Here is a 19967-nt window from a genome sequence, read left to right as displayed (position 1 = left end):
CCGGGGCGGGGCGCCGGGCGGAAGTGACGTGCGGCGGCGGTGGGGCCTGGGAGCCGCGGTCCGGACGTGGCTGGCATGTCGGCTCTGACCCGGGTGGCGCCTTTGGTTCGCGGCGGAGGCCGCTTTTTCAGAGGCCTCCGCGCGCGCGAGGCTGGAGGCGGAGGAGTCCGTCAGTGAGTGTCGGCTGGGGGGGCGGTGGGGGCCTCGCCTGCTTCTAACGGAAAGCGTCCCTCTCCCGGACGCCCTCACCTTGACGCCGGTCGCCTGGCGCTGATCCGGGTCCCTGCGGCGACCTTCGCCCCGAGGCATGGTGGGATTTGTAGTCCGACCGCGCGTGGGGCGGTGACTTCGTCCCGCTCCGCGACGCTGGGGGCCTGGGAAAGCGGGCTTCCGTGGGGGCTGGAGGAGGCTGTTCTCCAGGCAGGTATTAAACATTGTTTCGGGCCATCCTTGCACCAGCAGGAGGCTGCCCTCGGGAAATGAACGGTTGGATGTGGACACAAGCTGGAGCTTTTCTGGAAGCGAGAGGAGTTGGGGAGGCGAGGGCGGTCTCGGCCTAGGAAACTCACGCGCCTCCCCATGGTTTTTATATTGCAGCATCTATCTTCATAGATAGATCCTGAATAAATACTGTTAAATAGAATTGGCATATGATGGCATTACAGAAACTATGATAGTCTGTTGAGGTTGTAAAGCAGTGATGCTTGATGGAGCCTTTTAAAAGTAATATGTCACTGTAAAAACAAACATATCAATGCATATATACACGTATGCAAAAAGAATAAAAACCACCTCTTATACCACCCATAGCTAATGAGTATTAATATTTTATGTAGAGCCTTCCAAATAAAAGTGTCATAAATATTTACATAAAAGTGGAATTTTATCACTTTAGTGTGGTAACATTGGTCTCGTCATTCTGATAGGAATTAATTAGTTGTGTCTTTGATTCATAAAATGAGGAAATTATTAATGTTTGTCTATGGGCAGTGTATTTAGGAGTTTGGGCTTTGCCACCAAATAGTACTTCTGTGTCCAGATCTGTAAACATTAATAACCATAGGATCTATCTCAAGATGGTTATGAAAATTAAATAATAAGGCATATAAAATGCATAGCACGTGGTGCATATATAGACACTGAGTAAATCATAACGGTTAATAATCTTTTACCGTGGGAGAAGATAATAAAAAGGGTACTAAGTAATATGTGTCAAGAACCATAAAATATTGAAGTCCACAAATCTACACCACATTTTAGTCGAGTTTTGGGACAGGTATTCATTTCTGTGCTAACAAAAGAGAACATTGTTTTACAAGCTGACTCTTACACATTTTACGTAGTAATTCTCTTTAAGTTTCTATATCCATTTCTGTGTCGTAGCGTAGGTACAGCTGCTGAAGAGGACTTGAAAATGGCCCCATTAAGTACAAATTATATTATTGAAATTAGATTCAACGTATAATAATCCGTCTGAATGCGTATAGCCTTTATGGATTGTATCCCACAACTTGTCAACAGTATCCAAATGAAAAAACAAAAATCAAAAACTTATTCCAACTTACTCCTTAAGGCTCTTTGCTCTGTTCAGAGCTATTAGCTTATTAAAAAGAATGAGTCCTCTTTCCCAGATAGTGGTCTTTTAATGAAGATTGTAATAGAGCAGAGGACATAATTTGCCCTTGAAATAGATGGCCTGATAGAATAAAATTAATTTGTTTACTTGTTTTTCTGATAAGCTAGTAACCTACTACTACAGGTTTACCATCCCTCCACCAAAACTCTTGGGGCCGGTACCCCATTATCAACACATTTCATATTCCTGGTGCAAGATGCGTGAATATTCACTAAAGGAAAACCACAATTAGCCTCTTGTCAGTCCAGGTCAGTTTTTGCTGCTACACCAGTTTAAAGCAAGCTTTTGAAAAGTGAGTATTTTGAGGGGTTGTGGAGCTTTTATTCTGGATTTCATGGAGGAGAGATGTTTGGTTTCTGGATGTAAGTCAAAGTTTTGGATGCCTTTATACTTGGAAGATGTAGCAAGGTGCTTAACCTTTTCCGTTTGTCCCACAGTGCTGGTGGCGGTGTGCACATCGAGCCCCGGTACCGACAGTTCCCCCAGCTCACCAAGTCCCAGGTGATCCAGGCCGAGTTCTTCAGTGGAACTATGTGGTTCTGGATCCTCTGGCGCTTCTGGCACGACTCCGATGCTGTGCTGGTGCGTGTAGAACATTCCTCTCCTTTCTGCGGGTGGGGGAGGGGAGAAGTAGTAATCGCCTCGCTTGGTTTTTTTGGTCTGTTTGTGGACTGTGTTTCTATCTGGGTACAGTGGTCCCCTCCCTTATCCGTGGTTTTACTTTCCTTGGTTTCAGTTATCTGGGTCAACCTTGGTCCGAAAATATTAAATAGAAAATTCCACAAATAGTTCATGTTTTAAATTGTGCACCATTTTGAGTAGTGTGATGAAACCTCGCATTGCCACGCTCCATCTCACCTGGGATGTGAACCATCCCTTTGTCCAGCGTCTCTCCACACTGAATACGCTTCCTGCCTGTTAAGTCACTTAGTCGCCGTCTTGGTTATCAACTGTCCTGGTGCCACAGGGCTTGTGTTCATGTCACCCTTATTAATAACGGCCCCAAAGTGCAAGAGTGGTGATGCTGGCAATTCATATCTGCCAAAGAGAAGCTGTAAAGGGCTTCCTTTCAGTGAAAAGATATGTATGTATAGGAAGAAACGGTATTTGTGGGAGTCAGTACTAGCCATAGTTTTAGCCATCCCCTGGGGGTCTTGACACGTATCTCCCATGGATAAAGGGGGGAATGACTGTATGTCCAGTGTGTATGCAGACATCCTGTTATTAAAGGACACTTACTGTGTCTCACCTTTTGTACTCAAGGATGCACACAGAGGTGGTCCATGTCTTACGGTTCCTGTTAGTTTGCCGTATTTGGAGGGAGACTAGAAACTAAATCTTTTACCTTATCTAGGTGTACATCGGTGGGTTAAGTTTCACACGTAAATCCTTTAAATGATGAATGTCATCAGGTCTGTCCAGAGGCCCAAGTCAGCCAGGTTGAGGTGAGATAGATGTGAGCTAATTTGTTTTGAGGAGGGAAGTTAGTTACTGGTGACTTCATAACACGTCATTAGCCTCAACTGAGCTTTTATCGCATTTGCACAGACCGTTCTCTAGGAGATGATGGCATTAAGCCACTAAAATTTGTGCCTGTGGATGCAGAATACTTTGAATTTTAGTAAATTTGGTTTTGTTTTAAGGTAGGAAAAAAATGTTAACTTTAAATAGTGTACAAGCTTTAGAAGCATCAGGTTGATTAATGCCCCGTTTCTCTAAGAACTCTGTGCTCTTGTTGCCCAGTAAGGAGCTGCCTCGTGTCTCTGAGCCGGCAGCACGGAGACACCTATCTGCTGAGACGATGGTGTGGTCCTAGGTCAGGGTCGAAGATGAACGAGGCCACCTGAGGCTCCTAGATCTCCCAGCAGGAATGACAGGACAGTTTGAGACAGTCATCATGTTTTGTCAGGGCTTCAAGACACCCTTGAGATGTGGGGTACCTTTGAAATCTCTTGCCTCCATCCCCCCATCCTCCATTGCAAACACATTCTCCAATCCTGGCTCAGGCTGGAGGCTTCAGAATTGGCAGGCTTTTCAGTTCAGGCCACAGCTTACGTTGAACAGACTGAAGAACAGTCGGACCATCAAATAGTTGAAGTAGAATTTGTTCCTGTGGTATGTTGGGACATTTTTTACTGTTCAAAATTTCTTTTTAACTGATTGGAGTATAGAATGACTTTTTTTTTTTTTCGTGATGTCACCAGGGTCACTTTCCATATCCAGATCCTTCCCAGTGGACGGATGAAGAATTAGGTATCCTGCCTGACGACGAGGACTGAAAGGGCAGACGCAGCTCTTTTCAAGTGAGTATTCCCCACATTCCATTTTTTTAAAGTTATGTTTACTTTTTGTCGGTAAACTTGTTTTGACTTGGTTCAGATCTTGAAGTCAGTTTTTCTTTTTTCAAAAGGAAGGAACTAGGAGGAGTTGCTTTCCCTACAAACCCCTCAGGGGTTAAGACATTCTCATTTCACATGTTTTTAAATTAAACTTTGCACCGTTATAATTGCCATCATTCAGAATGCCTTGGAAATTGTTTTAAAAGATAGGAAGCATTAAGTGATAGTTGAATATCCCCATTAAGTCATATTCTTAGTATTGCCTTTGTAATTTTAATTAGAAGTAGCTTATTGACATGGAAATTACACCAGGTTTTGGGTATGTAGGGAGGAAAGGGATGGGAAAAAATGTCACCAAAGGGCAGGCAGGCAGTTGTATTACAGCTTGTGTGTCCCTGGCTTTGTTATCGACAGCCTTTAGCAGGCCTCATGCTCCCCCATTTACATGTCTGCTGGCACTAACCTCTTCCTGTCTTACAGATTTCCCAATATTCCCCCACACCATCGTTATCCTCTTGTTTTAATAACTAGACTCAACCCTATGAGAGAGCAAGGTGATTTCACTTCCCTCTTCTACAAGGGTACTCACCTGACTGGTGCTCCGTGATGCTTGAGGAACTGAGTGAACAGAATTGTGAATTATTGAATATAAGAGTACTTAAAACTTTCCATTTTTGTTTTCCTGCAGGAGCCAGGTGAGAATGTCGAGAAAGTACTGACTTCGTATTGTATATTGAAGTTGTAAATTAAAGTTTTGGTTGAGAATGAGGAACTGAGTTTTGGCTGTTTGTGCTAATGACAACTACCCCTTCTGGATTATTTCCTGCATTCCTAGCTGCTGTGCTACCTGGTACAGGCCCTTTCCGGGGATCCTCTTGGGTATCCCGTGGTGCAGGTAGCCGTTACCTCCACTTATCGGTGAGGACATCGAAGCTCAAGGGGATGAAGTAACTTGCTTAGGGTCACACTGAGTGGTGACATTAGGTCAGCCCCACACGTAACTAGTGTCATACTGCCGGTCTCCTTAGATAACGTCTACGTCATACATAGACCGTTTCCACGAAAATAAGACCTAGCCGGACAATCAGCTCTAATGTGTCTTTTGGAGCAAAAATTAATATAAGAACCGGTATTATTATATTTATTATATTATATTATACCCAGTCTTACATTATAGTAAAATAAGACCGGGTCTTATATTAATTTTTGCTCCAAAAGACGTATTAGAGCTGATTGTCTGGCCAGGTCTTATTTTCAGGGAAACACGGTATTGACAATGAGAAAACTTGCCATTTCTCTACTGCTGGTGTATTCTTGCCCCAAGTACACAGAGGTTAGAGTTCAGGACAGTCCATTTGTTGTGTTTACCTAGCTTATGGGCTGGGCACTGTGTTGAGTGGCCATTTGTGGAACTCAGGAGACACTAGTCACTAGGAATTCTTAGGGCTGGAGGAATGGGAGACGGGTGAAGTAGGATATTCTACTTTTTTCTAAAATTTGTTTCCAAGTGCTTTCCAACTGTCTGTAGTATCCCGGTTGTGAGTCGGTAGGACAGAATGGTCCTCTCTCTACAGATAAAATCTGCAGTAGCGAGTGCGTAATGACTTGCCTAGAAGCATAACGATTCACGTTTGTAATACAGGTTTTTGCCATCTAGGCATTAATATAATGCTAAACAAGACATAAGATTCTGTTCACAGAGAACTTAGATTTTAGGCAGGGAAGACAGTAAGCAAGGTTTACTTAAGTGCTCTGAAGGAAATAGCATTGGGTGATGTGCTAGAGGTGGGTGGTGTTTTGGGTGGACAGGGAAGGCATTTGAGTGGAAACCTGAACAAGGAGGAAGAACCAGTTGTGTGTGTGTCTGAGGAAAGAGGGCTCTAGGGACAAGGGACAGCAAGAACCAAAGTCTAGGGTGGGACCAAAGTCTCCGTGTTTAAGAATTGAAAGTCCAGTGGGGTTCTGGCAGGTGAGGAGTTTGGGAGCAGGTGAGGTAATAGGTCATGGTGGCAGGCTTAGATTTTTGTTAAATGCAGTGAGAATCCTCTGGCTGACTAAGGAGTGTCCTCGGAATAACTGCAGCGGAGGAAGCGGGAGCTTTGCCTTTTGGCACCTCCATGAGCAGTGGCTTGCCTGATCAGGGATGACAGGGCCACGTGGAGGAGGCCTCGTACAGCATCCATATCTAGCTACAGGCTGTCACAAACTCAAAACCCATTTCTATGCGAATTTTACTGTTGGCATCTTGACCACTACAAAATTATATAAAATACAACGTCGATCTCGGAAACGAAAGTCCTATGAGTCCTGGCTACATGAGCCTAAACAAGGCATCTTGGGGGCTTCATTTTTAGTAACTGCTAGGGGAGTTAGACCAGACTCTCTAAGAATTCTCTGCCCTAACATTTTATGTATCTAGGAGAACTATGTAACCCAGACAGTAGGTCCAATTATCACAGCCTCTGATAAAATTTTGAAAAACCTTGTGTGGTAAGGTTCTTTATAATAGAATTTTATCAGAATAATTAAAGCATTCACAATTCTGGGCTAAATTTTAAGGAAACAAACCTTATAGAATAACACACTCTTTAAAAACAAGGCCACAATCACTCTATTGGAATCATGTATGAAGGTTATTTAGAAAATGAGTTTCTAAAATGTTTATATTATAGAATTACATTTCTATTCCAGATGAGAAAACTGTAGTTCAGAGAAAATACGTGTCTGGTCAGCAATTCATGGTTCGTTGGGAGGGCGTGAGAGCCAGAAACCAGATTCCTCAAATACGTTCCATCTGGAAGACTCTTCTGTTCCTTCATAGTGTTCTCAAACATAGGTTCCAGGTGAAGTTTTAAAATTGTTTACCTTTCTTCTGGAAACTTTGCCCAGTAATTACACATAGTTTGAAGATACTCTAGGGATCTTTCACTCTTCAGGTGTTGACATTAAATGCTCAAGATCAACTCTTTGGGGTAGCCAGCATTTAAAAAAAAGAAGTAAAAACCAAGTGTGCATAGTTTCAAATCTACATGTTAGCACACATGCTGTGTTCCTACAGAAAATGTATTATTGCAAGTTGTGTCAAAAAACTTCGAAAGATACAATTGTGAGGGGAACTTCTCTGGACAGACTCCTGAAATGACTCAAGGACAGCATGAAACTGAGCCCCTAGAAGGGAGCAGTCAGGTCCCCATGTCATAAATACCTGAGGGTCATCAACACCGGATACAAGACTGTCACCACTACCACAGTGTAGCCAGGACGATACCGCAGGCACTCACCTTGACAATGACTTCACAGGTGCTTCTATGAGTAGCTGCTAGCCACTAAGCAATAATGGACATTACGTATGAACGTACATTTCTCAGTCCCTCCACTGCCTGGAAGGACTGTCAAAACCCTGACCACATGCATCACAGTGGTGGTGCTAGAAAAATACTCTGGATAAAGGCTTCTCCATGCATTCAATCTTTATTATAGCAGTGTTCGCATATTCACATCAAGTACATAGAACTTTTGTGCCTTTTATATAATACAGAGTTTTTAAATAACTTTACACAGAAATACATTTCTTCAATCTGAATTTCAGCTATCTTTTTAATTCTTCATGCTTTCTATCCAAACTGAACAATATTTTCCATTGTACAAATTTACATGAGAAAAATTCCAAAGTACAAATGAAGGGACCTGAGCAGGAAAGAGAACCAAAGTATCAAGAAGTAGGTGTGGGGAAGAATTGGGGAAAAAAAATAAAAAGATTCAAGCAAACACTGAGGATTAAGGGACAAGAGGGGGAGACACTATCCATTTGACTGAAAATAAATGTCTTTTTTTATGAATTGAAAAATAAGCTTTAAAAATAGTTACTCCATAGTAATTTTTGCAAAGCAGGTATAGAGAGGTCTGTGGACAATTAAAAAGTCCCCATCTTTTCACTGGGCACACCCCAGACTCCATGAGAACCTTTTCAATGCTTGAGTGGAACTGAAGTGAATTAAACCCGAGCCTTTGGCAGCAAGAGAGGAGAGGAATGTGTATGGATTGCCAGAAGGTTTGGAGTGCTGAACCAGGAGCCATTAATTCACCTCAGTTAAAACATGACGGCTCTCCCCTTCCTCTCCCTTATAGAAGAACTGTCCTCAAACCAAGAAGTAAATGAAAGGGGGGTGATTTCCTTTTTCTTGGTCCAAACCAAAGAGCAGTCACAACTATTGGCTACAATTCAAAGGAACCTACCAGTGAACTACCAACTGCAACCCGCTGGTCAGCTGTACACTCCTTACAGGAGCAGCAGCAGCCGCTGAGTGAGGAAAGGGTCAGAGTGTACAGCCAACAAATGAGGTTCTCACAGGAACGGATCACCGTGATGGTCCTTCAAATCAAGTGACGTGAAGGCCCATCGGAGGCTAGAACGTGTAGCACGGCCAAGGGAAACGGGACCCGATGAATGCGTTTCCAAATGACGGAGGGAAAAGGGCACACACAGCACACACAGCCCTGTATGTAAACTAATGTAACATGAAGATAAATAAGACAAAGGTTAGCCACTTCTGCTGGGAATTAACGTGAATAGAAGGCATTATGTTTGCATAGCTGGTTTTAATCAGCTACGGAACATACAAATGTATAAGGAATGATTTTTTTCCAAAAACCGTTCACAGCTTAGGATAAAAAGCACACTTATTGCACGCTTACATTTTATTTCAGATAATTCATGGTTTATTTCCCACCCGCAGGTCCATTTTCCCCACCCTCAGACTTACTCCCACGCCCTCCCCCGTCCTATTTGGTCCATTTTCTCTATATTTGTGCCTAGTTTGTGAGCTTTGTAGCTTATACTAGTCTGAAGTGTCCTCCTATGTAACTCATACTCCACCAACACACACATGGGTTAAAAAAGCTTACACACAAATGCAACACAATAACTTTCAAAAGAAAACCGACACTAAGCAGCTTCCTCATAATCCCCGTCTCTCCCCCTGTACACGGAACCGTCCGTGGCCTCCTGGCCTCCGCGGCCTCATGCCCGATTCCCCACAGAGACACTGATGAGAACCCGCCACTCACGGGTGACGGACAACACACTCGGCCTGCCAGGACACACGGACGGTTTGCACAAATCTTTTTTTTTTTGATGCTAATATGAATAAACATATTTTAGTTCTTTATTTTCAAAGAGTGCGTCACTCGATAGAATTCTTTAAAAAAATGCACCATAAAAAATATAGGTACATTGGCTGTGTCCTCATGCACAACTGCTTAAATCACTGTAATTAGTCAAAACAGCTAAATAAAATGAAACATTTTAATGAAACTGATGTAGTAATTAAAACTGAATTAACAGTTGAAGTTGTGATGCTGAAATGAAAGATCTACTTAAACATTTTTTTTGAGGTGGGGACTAACTGTCCCTATGCATTTTTAAATAAAGCACTGTTACCTTAAGATTTTAAGACTTAAGTTTCTGTCCTCTTCTACCTTAAAAATACCCGAAAGAAACCGTTAATCACCCTTTCTACAATGACACAATTTAGGACTGAAATTCAATTTAAACATCTTTGCCCAAACAGAAGTAAAAATAAGATACCTGAAAAGAACAAAACAAAGCTTCCTGTTTAGTGCACTGATACAACAAAAATCTTACTGGTGTTTTCCATGTTACCAGAGCTAGCAACATGGAACATGAATACACTGGCACCGCGTTCTCCGCTGGCCAGTATGTGCCAACCAGGCAGAGATGCTACTGTACTCCTGGGTGCTCAACGACCCACAGGCATTGGTGACACGCCTTCGCAAACCTCTAGAGACTACACTGCCTCTTGCGGGTGCTGAGGAATGAAACAAGATACAAGCAGCATACCAGGGAGTGTGTCCAGTTCACACTCACTGACCAGGCCATTCACTAGTCCAATAATGCCTCCTCATAAAGGAGCGCCCCCACCCCCGACCCCATGGTCCCCCGCAGCACCCCAAACAGCATTAGCAGTGCAGTTCCGCTGAATTTGCCAACCAGTCCTGGGAGGCAAGTTTACATTTCAAACTGAAAAATCAGTGTCTAGGTTGGCTGCCGTACTCTGGAAACTGATAAAATCAAATTCTGTCCTGTATTTTAATTTCCTTCCCCTTCCTAAGTTAATACACACGATTGCTGCCCAGCATACAGTACTTCAACCCTAAACTACAGCAATTTCTTAAAATGTCTGTCAAACATTTCTATTATATAAAAGTTCCATGCTTTGAAGAACCTATGGGAGTAGAAAAAGTTTCTCTAGAAATGTCACTGAACTATAATTTCAACCTATTTGTTCTATGTGATAAATACATCTGACTATACTAGGGATTATGTGCTTTAAAAAAATAATTTTGTTCACTGAAAATTCACCTGTTTTTTCTTTTTTTTTTTTTTAAATGTGATTTTGGCTATAAACTCTTTAGTGCATTTATCTTTGCAGTCTAAATTGCACTCTAAAAAATATTAACACAGCTGAGTCAGACCAGAGTGGCTGCTCTCTTCACAAATCACTGATTTCTGCTAAAATTTTAGCTTTTTTATTGCATCATGAAGGCACAGTAAGATCATTTGGCAAATTATCAAGGTATTTTTCTAGAGCCTCACCTACACCATTTCAATGTATGATCTGTAAGCTATTTCCTGTTCATACTCACAGTAAACCTTCCATGTCTGGCTATGTGTTTTTTTTGTCTTTAATACCCTAATGGTTGGAATCTGCTAGTCTCAACGTGCTGCTATTCTAACACTAACAATGACAACTCGAACAAAGAAGAGAATCTTGCAAAATGGGGAATCATTCTCTACCCTCTTAGCTGGGCAGTCTCTCTATAGGGATATCTGCATGTGACAAAACTGTGGCTAACTCATTATGAAGATGTACTGTCTTGCCAAGCCCACTAAAACTAAAATTTTATCATTGTTAGTGGAGTGATACCGTCATTATTTAATTTCATGCAACTGACTTAAGGTTGAGATTTTGAAGTGTACCCCTAAACAAATTCTGGCACCACTTGCAACAACATTCAGATAACTCTGAGCTACATTTTTCAGTATTACTGCTTAAATGTCGAACGCCCTTTAGGACAAAAGGAGAGCGCTCAAATACAAGTACACATAACAGTTAAAATCCTAAATCATCTTCATGTTCTAGTTCTCCTGACTTTTCATATTTTAAAATAAATAACTATTCATTACCTCATTCTGAGGAGGTAGTTTTTAAAAGAGGTCACCTGACCTCTGCAATGTTTCAAACTAAAGCTGGATGAGGTCTGCAGGAGGCCTGGAGGGTGGGTGTGCGGGAGGGGCGTGCAGCAGTGCCTCTGGTGCCTGGTGAAAGGCAACATCCTGTGAGAGCTGTGACCGCACCCAATGAGAATCTAGGGAATATTCAGTTTCAGGTGGACAGTGTTGTCTCGCATTATTTCTTTATAACTATAATGCTCTTTCTTCTCCAACACCAACATGACTATCACGCATAGACTTTCTGTGGGATTTTATCTTCTAGGAGGCCCCAGATGTCCTCCCAGGTCTCACATACACTCAGGGGCTGGATGTTCAGGAACCAGAATTTGACAGCTAGACAGAATTTTCGTCTAAGGTGCACATAATTGCAAAGAATCACATTGGATTTTCTATTCACAAATCCCTTTTCTAAACTACTTTTTGGTCAATATTATTTCGGTGGCAAAAGAAGAGACCCTGGGCTCTAGTTTAATGATGAAAAGTCCATCAGAAATACTACATCTTTTAAAACAACCTTTAATGGTTGCTCTCAAAATTTTCAGAAGGCGTCACCTCTCCTCACCCAAAATAAAATACACTACAGAAGGCACTGCAGCCACTTTACGGAAAAGACAGATAATTACAGCCTTACAAGATAACCAGTGAAGCAGCCACCTAGACTCATAAAGTGCTTTGCACAAACAAGGAGTCCTTCCTTGTATTTCTTAGGAGCTCAACAAGTCTTATCTGTAGTTCAGCATCAAAAAATAAAGTGAGACTCAGAGGAAACCCCCTTTCCATGTCACTTGTAAACTAGAGAAGAAAACTGTTTCATAGAAAAAGGAAGAAAAGGGAAAAATTTCAAATCTTGATTATTTTTTAAGGGCTCTTTAAAAATCTCTCAAGGGTACCTTGAGCCTGGCTTCTGGGTACAGCTTCCTCTGAGATCAAGTCTGTTCCCCCTTCTCAAATGAGATGGCAACCTATTCGAAAAAGAAAGGGAAGGAAAAAGCCTATCACCTTGCATTTTGTTCTGAGAACTCCAACCTAAGCTTCCTCCACAGCCAGCTCCTGTGCGGGCTCACGCCGCCCATGGACCTGCACCTGAGCCTCCAGCGCGCGCTACCTGCCTACTGGTCCAGCCCGGCTACCTGCAACCTTGGTGAAGGGGACACAAGCACGTTCAAAAGCATCTATGGGACACATAGTAAAAGAAAAGGAAACGATGCTCTTACAAGCGAGGCAGCATTATGAACCCAGGATTCTCTGCAAATCAGCTGGAACACTTTCCACCTTTGCAATTTATCAATTTGGTAAGATGCGGCTCTGCTCATTAAGACGTAAGAACGCACCGCTTTTCAAATTCACTAAGAACTTCGGTGTGTTTTCCATTTTACTGGGACAACCTTTTACAAGTCCGTGGAATTTTTAGTAGGCCTTCCTTTGAATACAGGTATTTTAGCAAAAATCATCTAATGGTAGGGAGCTTTAGTCGGCCAAAAGATAAGATAGCAGGGTAAGTTAGTTTGAAATTTGTAAACGACATTTTCTAATTCCCTGGTATATTTCATAGGTCCTGTCTAATTTCTTTCAGATCCTCGGCTACTGAGTGCATTTGACTTGATTTACATTTCTAAATCCTAGTAAGAGACAGGGAGGTATTTGCTATTCATGTGTCCAGAGTCACTTTGCCACTCCTGTGACTTTTACCACCCTTCAGTAAAGGCCAAAGGAAGCTATGACTAGGTGACAGTTTCCACTTATACAAAGATAAATAATGAGGTTTTTAATACCACAGCAGCTCTTTCTATAAAAACAACCGATGTTAGGCTTCACACAAACTCCCTCGGTCCGAATACACCTAGAATTGCTCTGTTCTCTGCCTGGGGAAACTCAGCTGCCAAATTACTCAACCTTTTGAAGACCAGGCTTGGGAAAAAAGGAAGAAGGAAAATGAATGGAGACACCATCATTTTTATTTCAGGTTGCATATTCTAGATAAGAGACTAGAAAGAGGACGTAGGATGTAGTGTAGGAGTAAGTTGGAAAAAACAATGAAATATTAGCCAAGATGTTAGTGTGGATCCAGCAAGTACCATTAATTTAAAAATTATAAATATTTGTCATTAGGCTAAGGCTCCCCATATTTAGGTAGAGAAAAAGATGATTTTTTTTTGAAAGCTGTTTATATAACAAAAATACAATTTTCCAGGATATATAATTCTGGTGGGAAGTATTATTTTATTCCAATTCATTTAAATCTGAAAATTACTTTCTTTTTAATAAAAATATAAGAGAAGAAACTCAGAAATTAAAACTTGTACCTTACATTTAATTACATAAATGTCTCACATTCAAAACTGTTATCAAGCAGTTTTGTAGGCTTTTAATTAGATATCGCCATGGCATTTTTGTGCCCTGGACAAGTAGCCACAATAAGTACTTGGTGACTGGAAGAGCTTAGGAGGAAGATTTTCCTGAGAACCTGCTATACTGTGGAGGGAAAAAAAAAAAAAATCCCCCAACACTTCTCCCCATTGCTGGACCCAATGAGAAAAGAAGACCGTGTGTGCCAGCACGTTCCCGCCTGCTTGGTTAGGCAGACACCCTCAGTGAGCAAGGAAACAAAAGGCCAGAAACCCAGGAGGTCAGGAAAAAGATGCAGCATTCCCTTTTCCTCTGCACCCAACGGGGCTCCTCCACCCCTCTCACCATCCATTTAAACCAAATAGCTTCATTCTGATAAAAAGTGGTCAAGGACTGAGCACGCACCACGCAGACAGGGCATGCTGCATTTTTTTTCCATCCCTCGGAAATTCACCGGTGGTGGCCAGGGGAAAGAGCTCCACAACGAAATCCCAGAACAGGAAAGAGCACGGTGCTTGGTGATTGCAACTGCCCCTCAGATGATCAGCCACATATTGGTCTGGTGGTTAGAAGCCCAAGTTGACCGGCAGACCTTCCACAACAAATCTCCCAAGCTGTAGCAGCAGTTTCTTTCCATCATGCCTGACCATCAAAAGGTCAGAATTCAGGGTCTCGCCTCTTTCTTCCTGGGAGTGGGCAGACTTGTGGTGTTTGTGCTGAAGAAGAAACACTGGCAGCAGAGAATTCTGGTTCCTAAAACATTCTTCCCTCTTTTCTTGGATGGGAAATTCCATTCTGTTCCACACCAGCTTATGCATTGAAAATTTTGTATCTTTAAAAAAAAGATCTGAGGAACAGAACTGTGTTTTGATGTTAACAAATTGTACGAACACAAGACTTAAGAAGTAAGAGTAGATGCTGCCAGGATGTGGCTACTTGAAGGCTGCAAATTCTCCTGTAGAGGGAGGACAAGAGCTAATTTTAAAACAAGTTAAACCTCCTAGAGACACAGAAAAGGCTCATTGAAACCTCACTGAAAGGTGACTGTATATCACAAATCTAGCAACATCATCACTAATTTAAAAAGCAAAAATGGCTGAAACTCATGAAAGAAGACAACTTATATAGTGTGTAGACTATGGTTCAGTTACACCAATTAAATGTCAGGTCTGCAGAGAATTTCCTAATTGGGTTTTACATGCTAAGGTACTAATCAAGCTAAAAACAGTTCCAATGAACAAAATATCTCAGAAACTGATTGTACAATAGTAAGGTTGATGTGTAGAATACATTCCCCCTGAAATAACAACTCATTTTCATTATTAAAATGCTACTATTAGAAAGGAAGGAGGAATGATAAAATTAAAAAGTCAAATGATTTGTCTACATTACATATTTGACAGAAGGAAAGAATATCCAGACCCTCCATTTTCTAGTTCATTTCACCTTTTAAACTACCAAAAAATTACACATAGGCACATGTCACTGGTTATTCTCAGCATGAGGAGTTCTTTAAACCACAAAGTCCGTTAGAGGTACGACACTCCTTCAGCTTACTGCATTTGGGGGCTTCATGCCACTGTCTTTCACCTATCATTTTGTCCACAGCTTCTACTTGTAATTAGAGGTCTGTTCCTCTTATTGTATACACTATAGTCAATTTCTGGGCGTTAGTTAATAACCGACAACTCTCAGAATTTTTAACCTTAACATCATTTTTCAGCAACAGCAGCTTCTGATGAAGATCGAAGCAATCTTCTATATGAAGACTCTATTTAATCTAGGAATAGCCTATTCATTTTGTGATTGCTACCACAGTCTGTTTACTAGAGACAAGTGGCACGTCCCAGCAAACAACGGATTGCTAATGACTGGCTGACCTGACCCCTCAGATTGTATGCTGACATTATTAGTGACATTATTTGAATGTCATACACCCTTTTATATACTGGGTGCCTCACCAAAATACATCATACACGTTTACCTCTGAGCCTCATAACTCTGAGGCAGGTGCTATTGCTTCCTTTTATTTTAAAAAGGAGCGAGCTGGGGTTTAGATGGTTAAGTAACCTGCTCAAGATCTCACAGCTAGAAAATGGCAGAGCTGGAATCCAAAGTTGAGGGTCTTAACAAGTAACAAGCCTCTAAACAATCTTCAATAATTGACGATTTGTTTCCCCATTCCAAATACAACTACTTATTGGGCTGCAGCTAGTGGTACTATCTCTTTCCATTTAAAGATTCCTTTTACCAAGCAAGTAACCAAGGTATCGAGTCAAAGGTCAAGGAATGGTAAAAGAATTATTACCTCCTATTTAGTTAAAAGGCCTAGGGCGTTTGGCACTAAAAAAACCCCCAAACCAAACCAAACCAAAACAAAAACAAAATTACTAAGACAAGACCTTGGAGAGTATTATATTAACAGAGGCTAGAAATATAAAAACATTCTCATTACCTTTGCTTATGGTTTGAGTACATTATGGTTTTAAGGTTGCTATTTTTTCTAGTATTTTAATACATTTCTTTAAAGCAATTTTCAACATCCTGATAAGTACTCATTGTATCTCGCAGAATCTAAATCTCATTAAACAAGGAAGCCAATGTGAAAACAAGATTTACCTGAGAGAAATCCTTATAAAACATAGCTAGAATTCATCTAGTAAGTGAGAAAGTATCAGAAAACGATAAACTCTAAGCTAAAACTTACAGACCACATTAAAAAATAACTTTAGAAAATCTTCAGTGTGTCTTATTCATTATTACACTTCATTTTTGTAGAACAGTGTTTTACTCTACAAACTTGAATATTAGCCTTAAAAATAAGAACACCCAAAACAACCCCCCAAAGCACAAAATCTTACCAACAAAGTCCAAATGAAACACCAGTAAAGCAAACACTAAAGCTCATCCTACCAGTCTACCGCTTCTAATAGAATGCAATTCTTTTCATAATCAGACTTCAGGTCCAGGAAAAAAACAAAGACAAAAAGAACTCAGAATTTAGGGATCAAAAAATAAACTCTTTCTATATATGTCCCTGAAATCATGGGGAAACTTCAGGAAAAGATGGGGATAACAGGTGATGGATCTGCTTTTGGGGAGAAAAATCTTTTCTTGTTTATTCCCTCTTGCAGAGCTGGAAGTCTCTATTATCCCACTTCCCACCCCCATTTTATTTGAGGTTAAGAGTCAACTCCACTTGTGTGAAGTTATTTGAGTGAAATATCCAGAAACTCTGTGATTTTTTTTTGAAAAAATCTCAGAATATTAATTTAATTATTAACTGAAAAATCAATCAGAGGCCAAAATGAAACTTTTTTGTCTGTTTTACTTCCTGTCTGGTTGAGAAGAACCTAAGCACGATTTTCCGTTTGACTTTATTTAGGAATAAGGCAGAAAACATTTGGGAAGACCCTATGATTTTAGATACCTCCAATATCATGGCTTGTTTATTTGAAAACTAAAGGCTTTAATAACTAGTTTTAAGATACTACTAAATAATTACTCTTTATTCCAGGATATTTCAGTGGCTGCTCTACATATAATTTGATAAAAATTCCCCTTAAAAAGTGCTATGAAAACCTTGTATGTTATTTTGTACACAAATCAATCATTGCATTCCATGTAGGGGGGCAGTCATTTGAAACTAGAGGAAGTTCCATTCTTTCTTTGTGGTGATCTTTCAGGCAGTTTCAAAAGGACTGAGGAACATTCTGGCATAGACACACTCACCTTCTTAAATGCTTTAGAGAAATGATCACGAGAGATGAAATATTTAGTAAAATAAAAGTGTTATAGAAATGCTCAGTAAGTCTCAATTAAATAAGATGACTGTTACTGACATAATGTTTTAGTTATGAAGTCCTCATTTCATAATACTGCATTAAAAAAAGGTAGATCATTTCCTTAAATTGAGAGTGACCATCTTGAGAGAAAGGCCATTTAAGCTGGTGTGTGAAACAGTTACTGTTTTAGAGAGGGTGATTTTAACTACTGGCTCAGTATTTAAATGGCTAGCACAATATTGTAATATCGGAAAATAAACAAACCTGCAACATTTGATGAAATGCTGTGATACCTAAACTACTTAAAATTAAGAAGGCAAATCTCATTCCTCATCATTGGCTAGTAAAACTTTTAAAATGTGAAACAAATTTTATAAAAAGGTTGCCTCCTGAAGAAGGAAATCAACTCTAATGAAAATTTATAGGGGTTCAGGATTAAGGAAAGAAGCAGTCACAAAAGAATGAATGTCCTTTTGTTTCAATTACCTACAGTTATTAAGTTTACCTCTGGTTAGAAAAATAATATTTTTCCTTATTTGGAGAATATATCTGAAACTCAGTATAAAACAAACACCACCACAAAGGGAAACTACCGTATATCATTTTAATGCTTCTGACTTCTCTGGATCTATATAATCTAAACATCTTAGCTGCTGTATGTGTAATGTTCTTCCACTAACATTTCCAATGGAAAGAAGAGAATTACTATGGGACCCTTTGGAGGCATGTTCCAATGTTTATGGGATGGCAGTTGTGAGAGTTTAGCAATGAATGTCCCCTGGCATAGGAAACTGGTAAGCAAAGAAAGGAAAGGACTCAAATGTAGATGGTGGGGTCCTGGGCAGTGGTTAGTGTTGGGGGGAACAAAGAGAAGTGTGCAAGAAAAGGAAGATGAAATTAAAGCAAGTATTCTGGGGAATTACAGAAAGAGCACTATCAATAAAAAGAGCCTTTCACTCTTGTGCCTCAAAATGCCCAAATCTTAGAGCATTCCACAGACCAAGTCAATTTTGTTAAAACTTTGTTAGCTACCTGCTTGCTATTCAATTTGTGAATAAATAAAACCCCATCTAAGAACTATTAATAACTGTATTTTTAGTGTCACTGGAGGATTTAGAAATTATGCATATTGATGTTTTCCAATATATTACATTATTGTATGTCTTTCTTATTCTTATTTTTTAAAAATACGAGAAATTTTTTTCTCCACCACTCTTGCCTGAATTGAAATTCATGAATTCATTTCTAAGAACATGAATGGCGCTACTTAAGTTACCCAATGAGAGGGCAAGAGGTATGCCACACTTATCACTGGGGGTTCTCTGGATGAAATCTAACCAATTCCAATAAAAGAAGCATTTCAAAAATTTATTTGTGGTACTTAAAAATTAAGTTACCGTGACTGTAAAGTCTTCCCAATTTTCTTCTTTATGGGCTTCAAAGAAGGACAGCACTTATGCAGACGCTGTCTGGGTGCCTGAATAACCCTGAACTGTCAGCTCGAGGTACAAGTCATCACAAACCCAACCTGCACAAATGGAGCTGTTTGTAAGAAGCTGGCTTTGGTCCCTAAGCTGGCTCTGAAGCAGAGGTGACAAGGCTCTGATAAGGTGACAGCAGTGCTGCTTCTTTCCCTTTTGACTCCCAGGAAGATCATGCTTCACAGTAAGCGTATACTGGCCGCCACATTACAGTGACTTTCTACACAAGGAAGGAGAAGGATTAGAAAGTGCTGACAAGTACGTCAGACCGGGAGACACAAGAAAGAGAAGAGCATTCATTCATAACAAGGAGAATCTTGCTGGGCAAAGAATATCAGGGGCACAGAAATTTTATGAGACACATGGATAAGGTCATTGCTAAAGCAGGCATCAGGACTGGTATCTACAGTAATAATAATTTTAAAAAATCCATTAATTACCTGGTGTTTGGCAACCAGAGAGCTCTACAAGAAAAACAAACAAACCTAAGAGCTCTCACAGGATTCTGCGAAGCTTTTTTTGGGGGGAGGCAGTGCATTTGTAAGGCTAGTCGGCTTCTGTATGTGTAAGATATTCTTAATATATAAAGAAGTATCTAAAAGGGATTCTACAACATTCTTCCACTTCAATCCAAAGTTAAAGGGTGTCAGTCATGTCAAACACGCCAGTGCTCAGAAATCGCTTTGGTTACCTGCACCCACAATTTATACAAGAAATGTATTGCCTTAAGGGAATAAAGGACATTCATACTTTGCAAACTGTAATAAAAAGAAATTGTTATAGAAAAAATACTAAGGATAAAAATAAGCTTATTCTGTTTTAGTGACTTCCTAAATGGGACGTTTGGCTTCCCTGACCTGACACAGGCTAACCTCCGGTCAACCTCCCAGCTGCCCACACAGGGGCAGGGGCGCTGGCATGCTCGGGAGACCCTACTGGACGGGTGACAGCTAATGACAAAAGGTGCATGGGAAAAGCTTAATTGCAGTTTAATAATTAGAGTAACCAAGTAAACAAAACAAACTTGGAAGAGGAAGTAAAACATCAGGAAGAGGCACTGCAAACTTTTAGCAATGTCTGTGCATTTCAAAAACCCTTGGATGTCAAAAATCCAATGCTAAGTAT

General features: G+C 40.5%; 2 protein-coding genes across 7 annotated transcripts in view; one reads left to right on the top strand and one right to left on the bottom strand.

Moving 5' to 3' along the window:
• The first annotated feature begins 14 nt into the window (after positions 1-14).
• NDUFB2 (NADH:ubiquinone oxidoreductase subunit B2) lies at positions 15-4743 on the top strand. Its single transcript, XM_019749866.3, has 4 exons — positions 15-173; positions 2074-2218; positions 3841-3939; positions 4664-4743. Exons 1-3 carry the CDS (start codon positions 76-78, stop codon positions 3913-3915), a joined length of 318 nt encoding a protein of 105 aa, XP_019605425.2. The 5' UTR covers positions 15-75; the 3' UTR covers positions 3916-3939; positions 4664-4743.
• A 2684-nt stretch (positions 4744-7427) lies between these two features.
• Positions 7428-19967, bottom strand: part of BRAF (B-Raf proto-oncogene, serine/threonine kinase) — a 121579-nt gene continuing 109039 nt past the window's right edge. For 5 of the 6 annotated variants that reach the window (XM_074315267.2, XM_074315266.2, XM_074315265.2 and 2 more), the window contains one exon: positions 14281-14531. In XM_074315267.2, coding sequence (XP_074171368.2) covers positions 14509-14531 — 23 coding nt within the window. In that variant the 3' untranslated portion in view covers positions 14281-14508. Of the gene's footprint in view, positions 14532-19967 lie in introns of all 6 variants that reach the window. The other variant, XM_019749855.3, reaches the window with a different exon arrangement.

This window comes from Rhinolophus sinicus, chromosome 8 (genome assembly GCF_057876585.1).
Source record: "Rhinolophus sinicus isolate RSI-liver-muscle chromosome 8, RSI-T2T, whole genome shotgun sequence".
In the NCBI taxonomy this organism is placed as follows: Eukaryota; Metazoa; Chordata; class Mammalia; order Chiroptera; family Rhinolophidae; genus Rhinolophus; species Rhinolophus sinicus.
This window is presented reverse-complemented; position numbering and strand designations above follow the sequence as displayed.

Bases quoted from the DNA above. Each gene is read 5' to 3' on its own strand.
- NDUFB2 (XM_019749866.3), top strand. From the start codon at position 76: ATGTCGGCTCTGACCCGGGTGGCGCCTTTGGTTCGCGGCGGAGGCCGC. The intron at 174-2,073 runs GTGAGTGTCGGC...TTTGTCCCACAG, and splicing joins GGAGGCGGAGGAGTCCGTCA to TGCTGGTGGCGGTGTGCACA. The intron at 2,219-3,840 runs GTGCGTGTAGAA...TGATGTCACCAG, and splicing joins ACGACTCCGATGCTGTGCTG to GGTCACTTTCCATATCCAGA.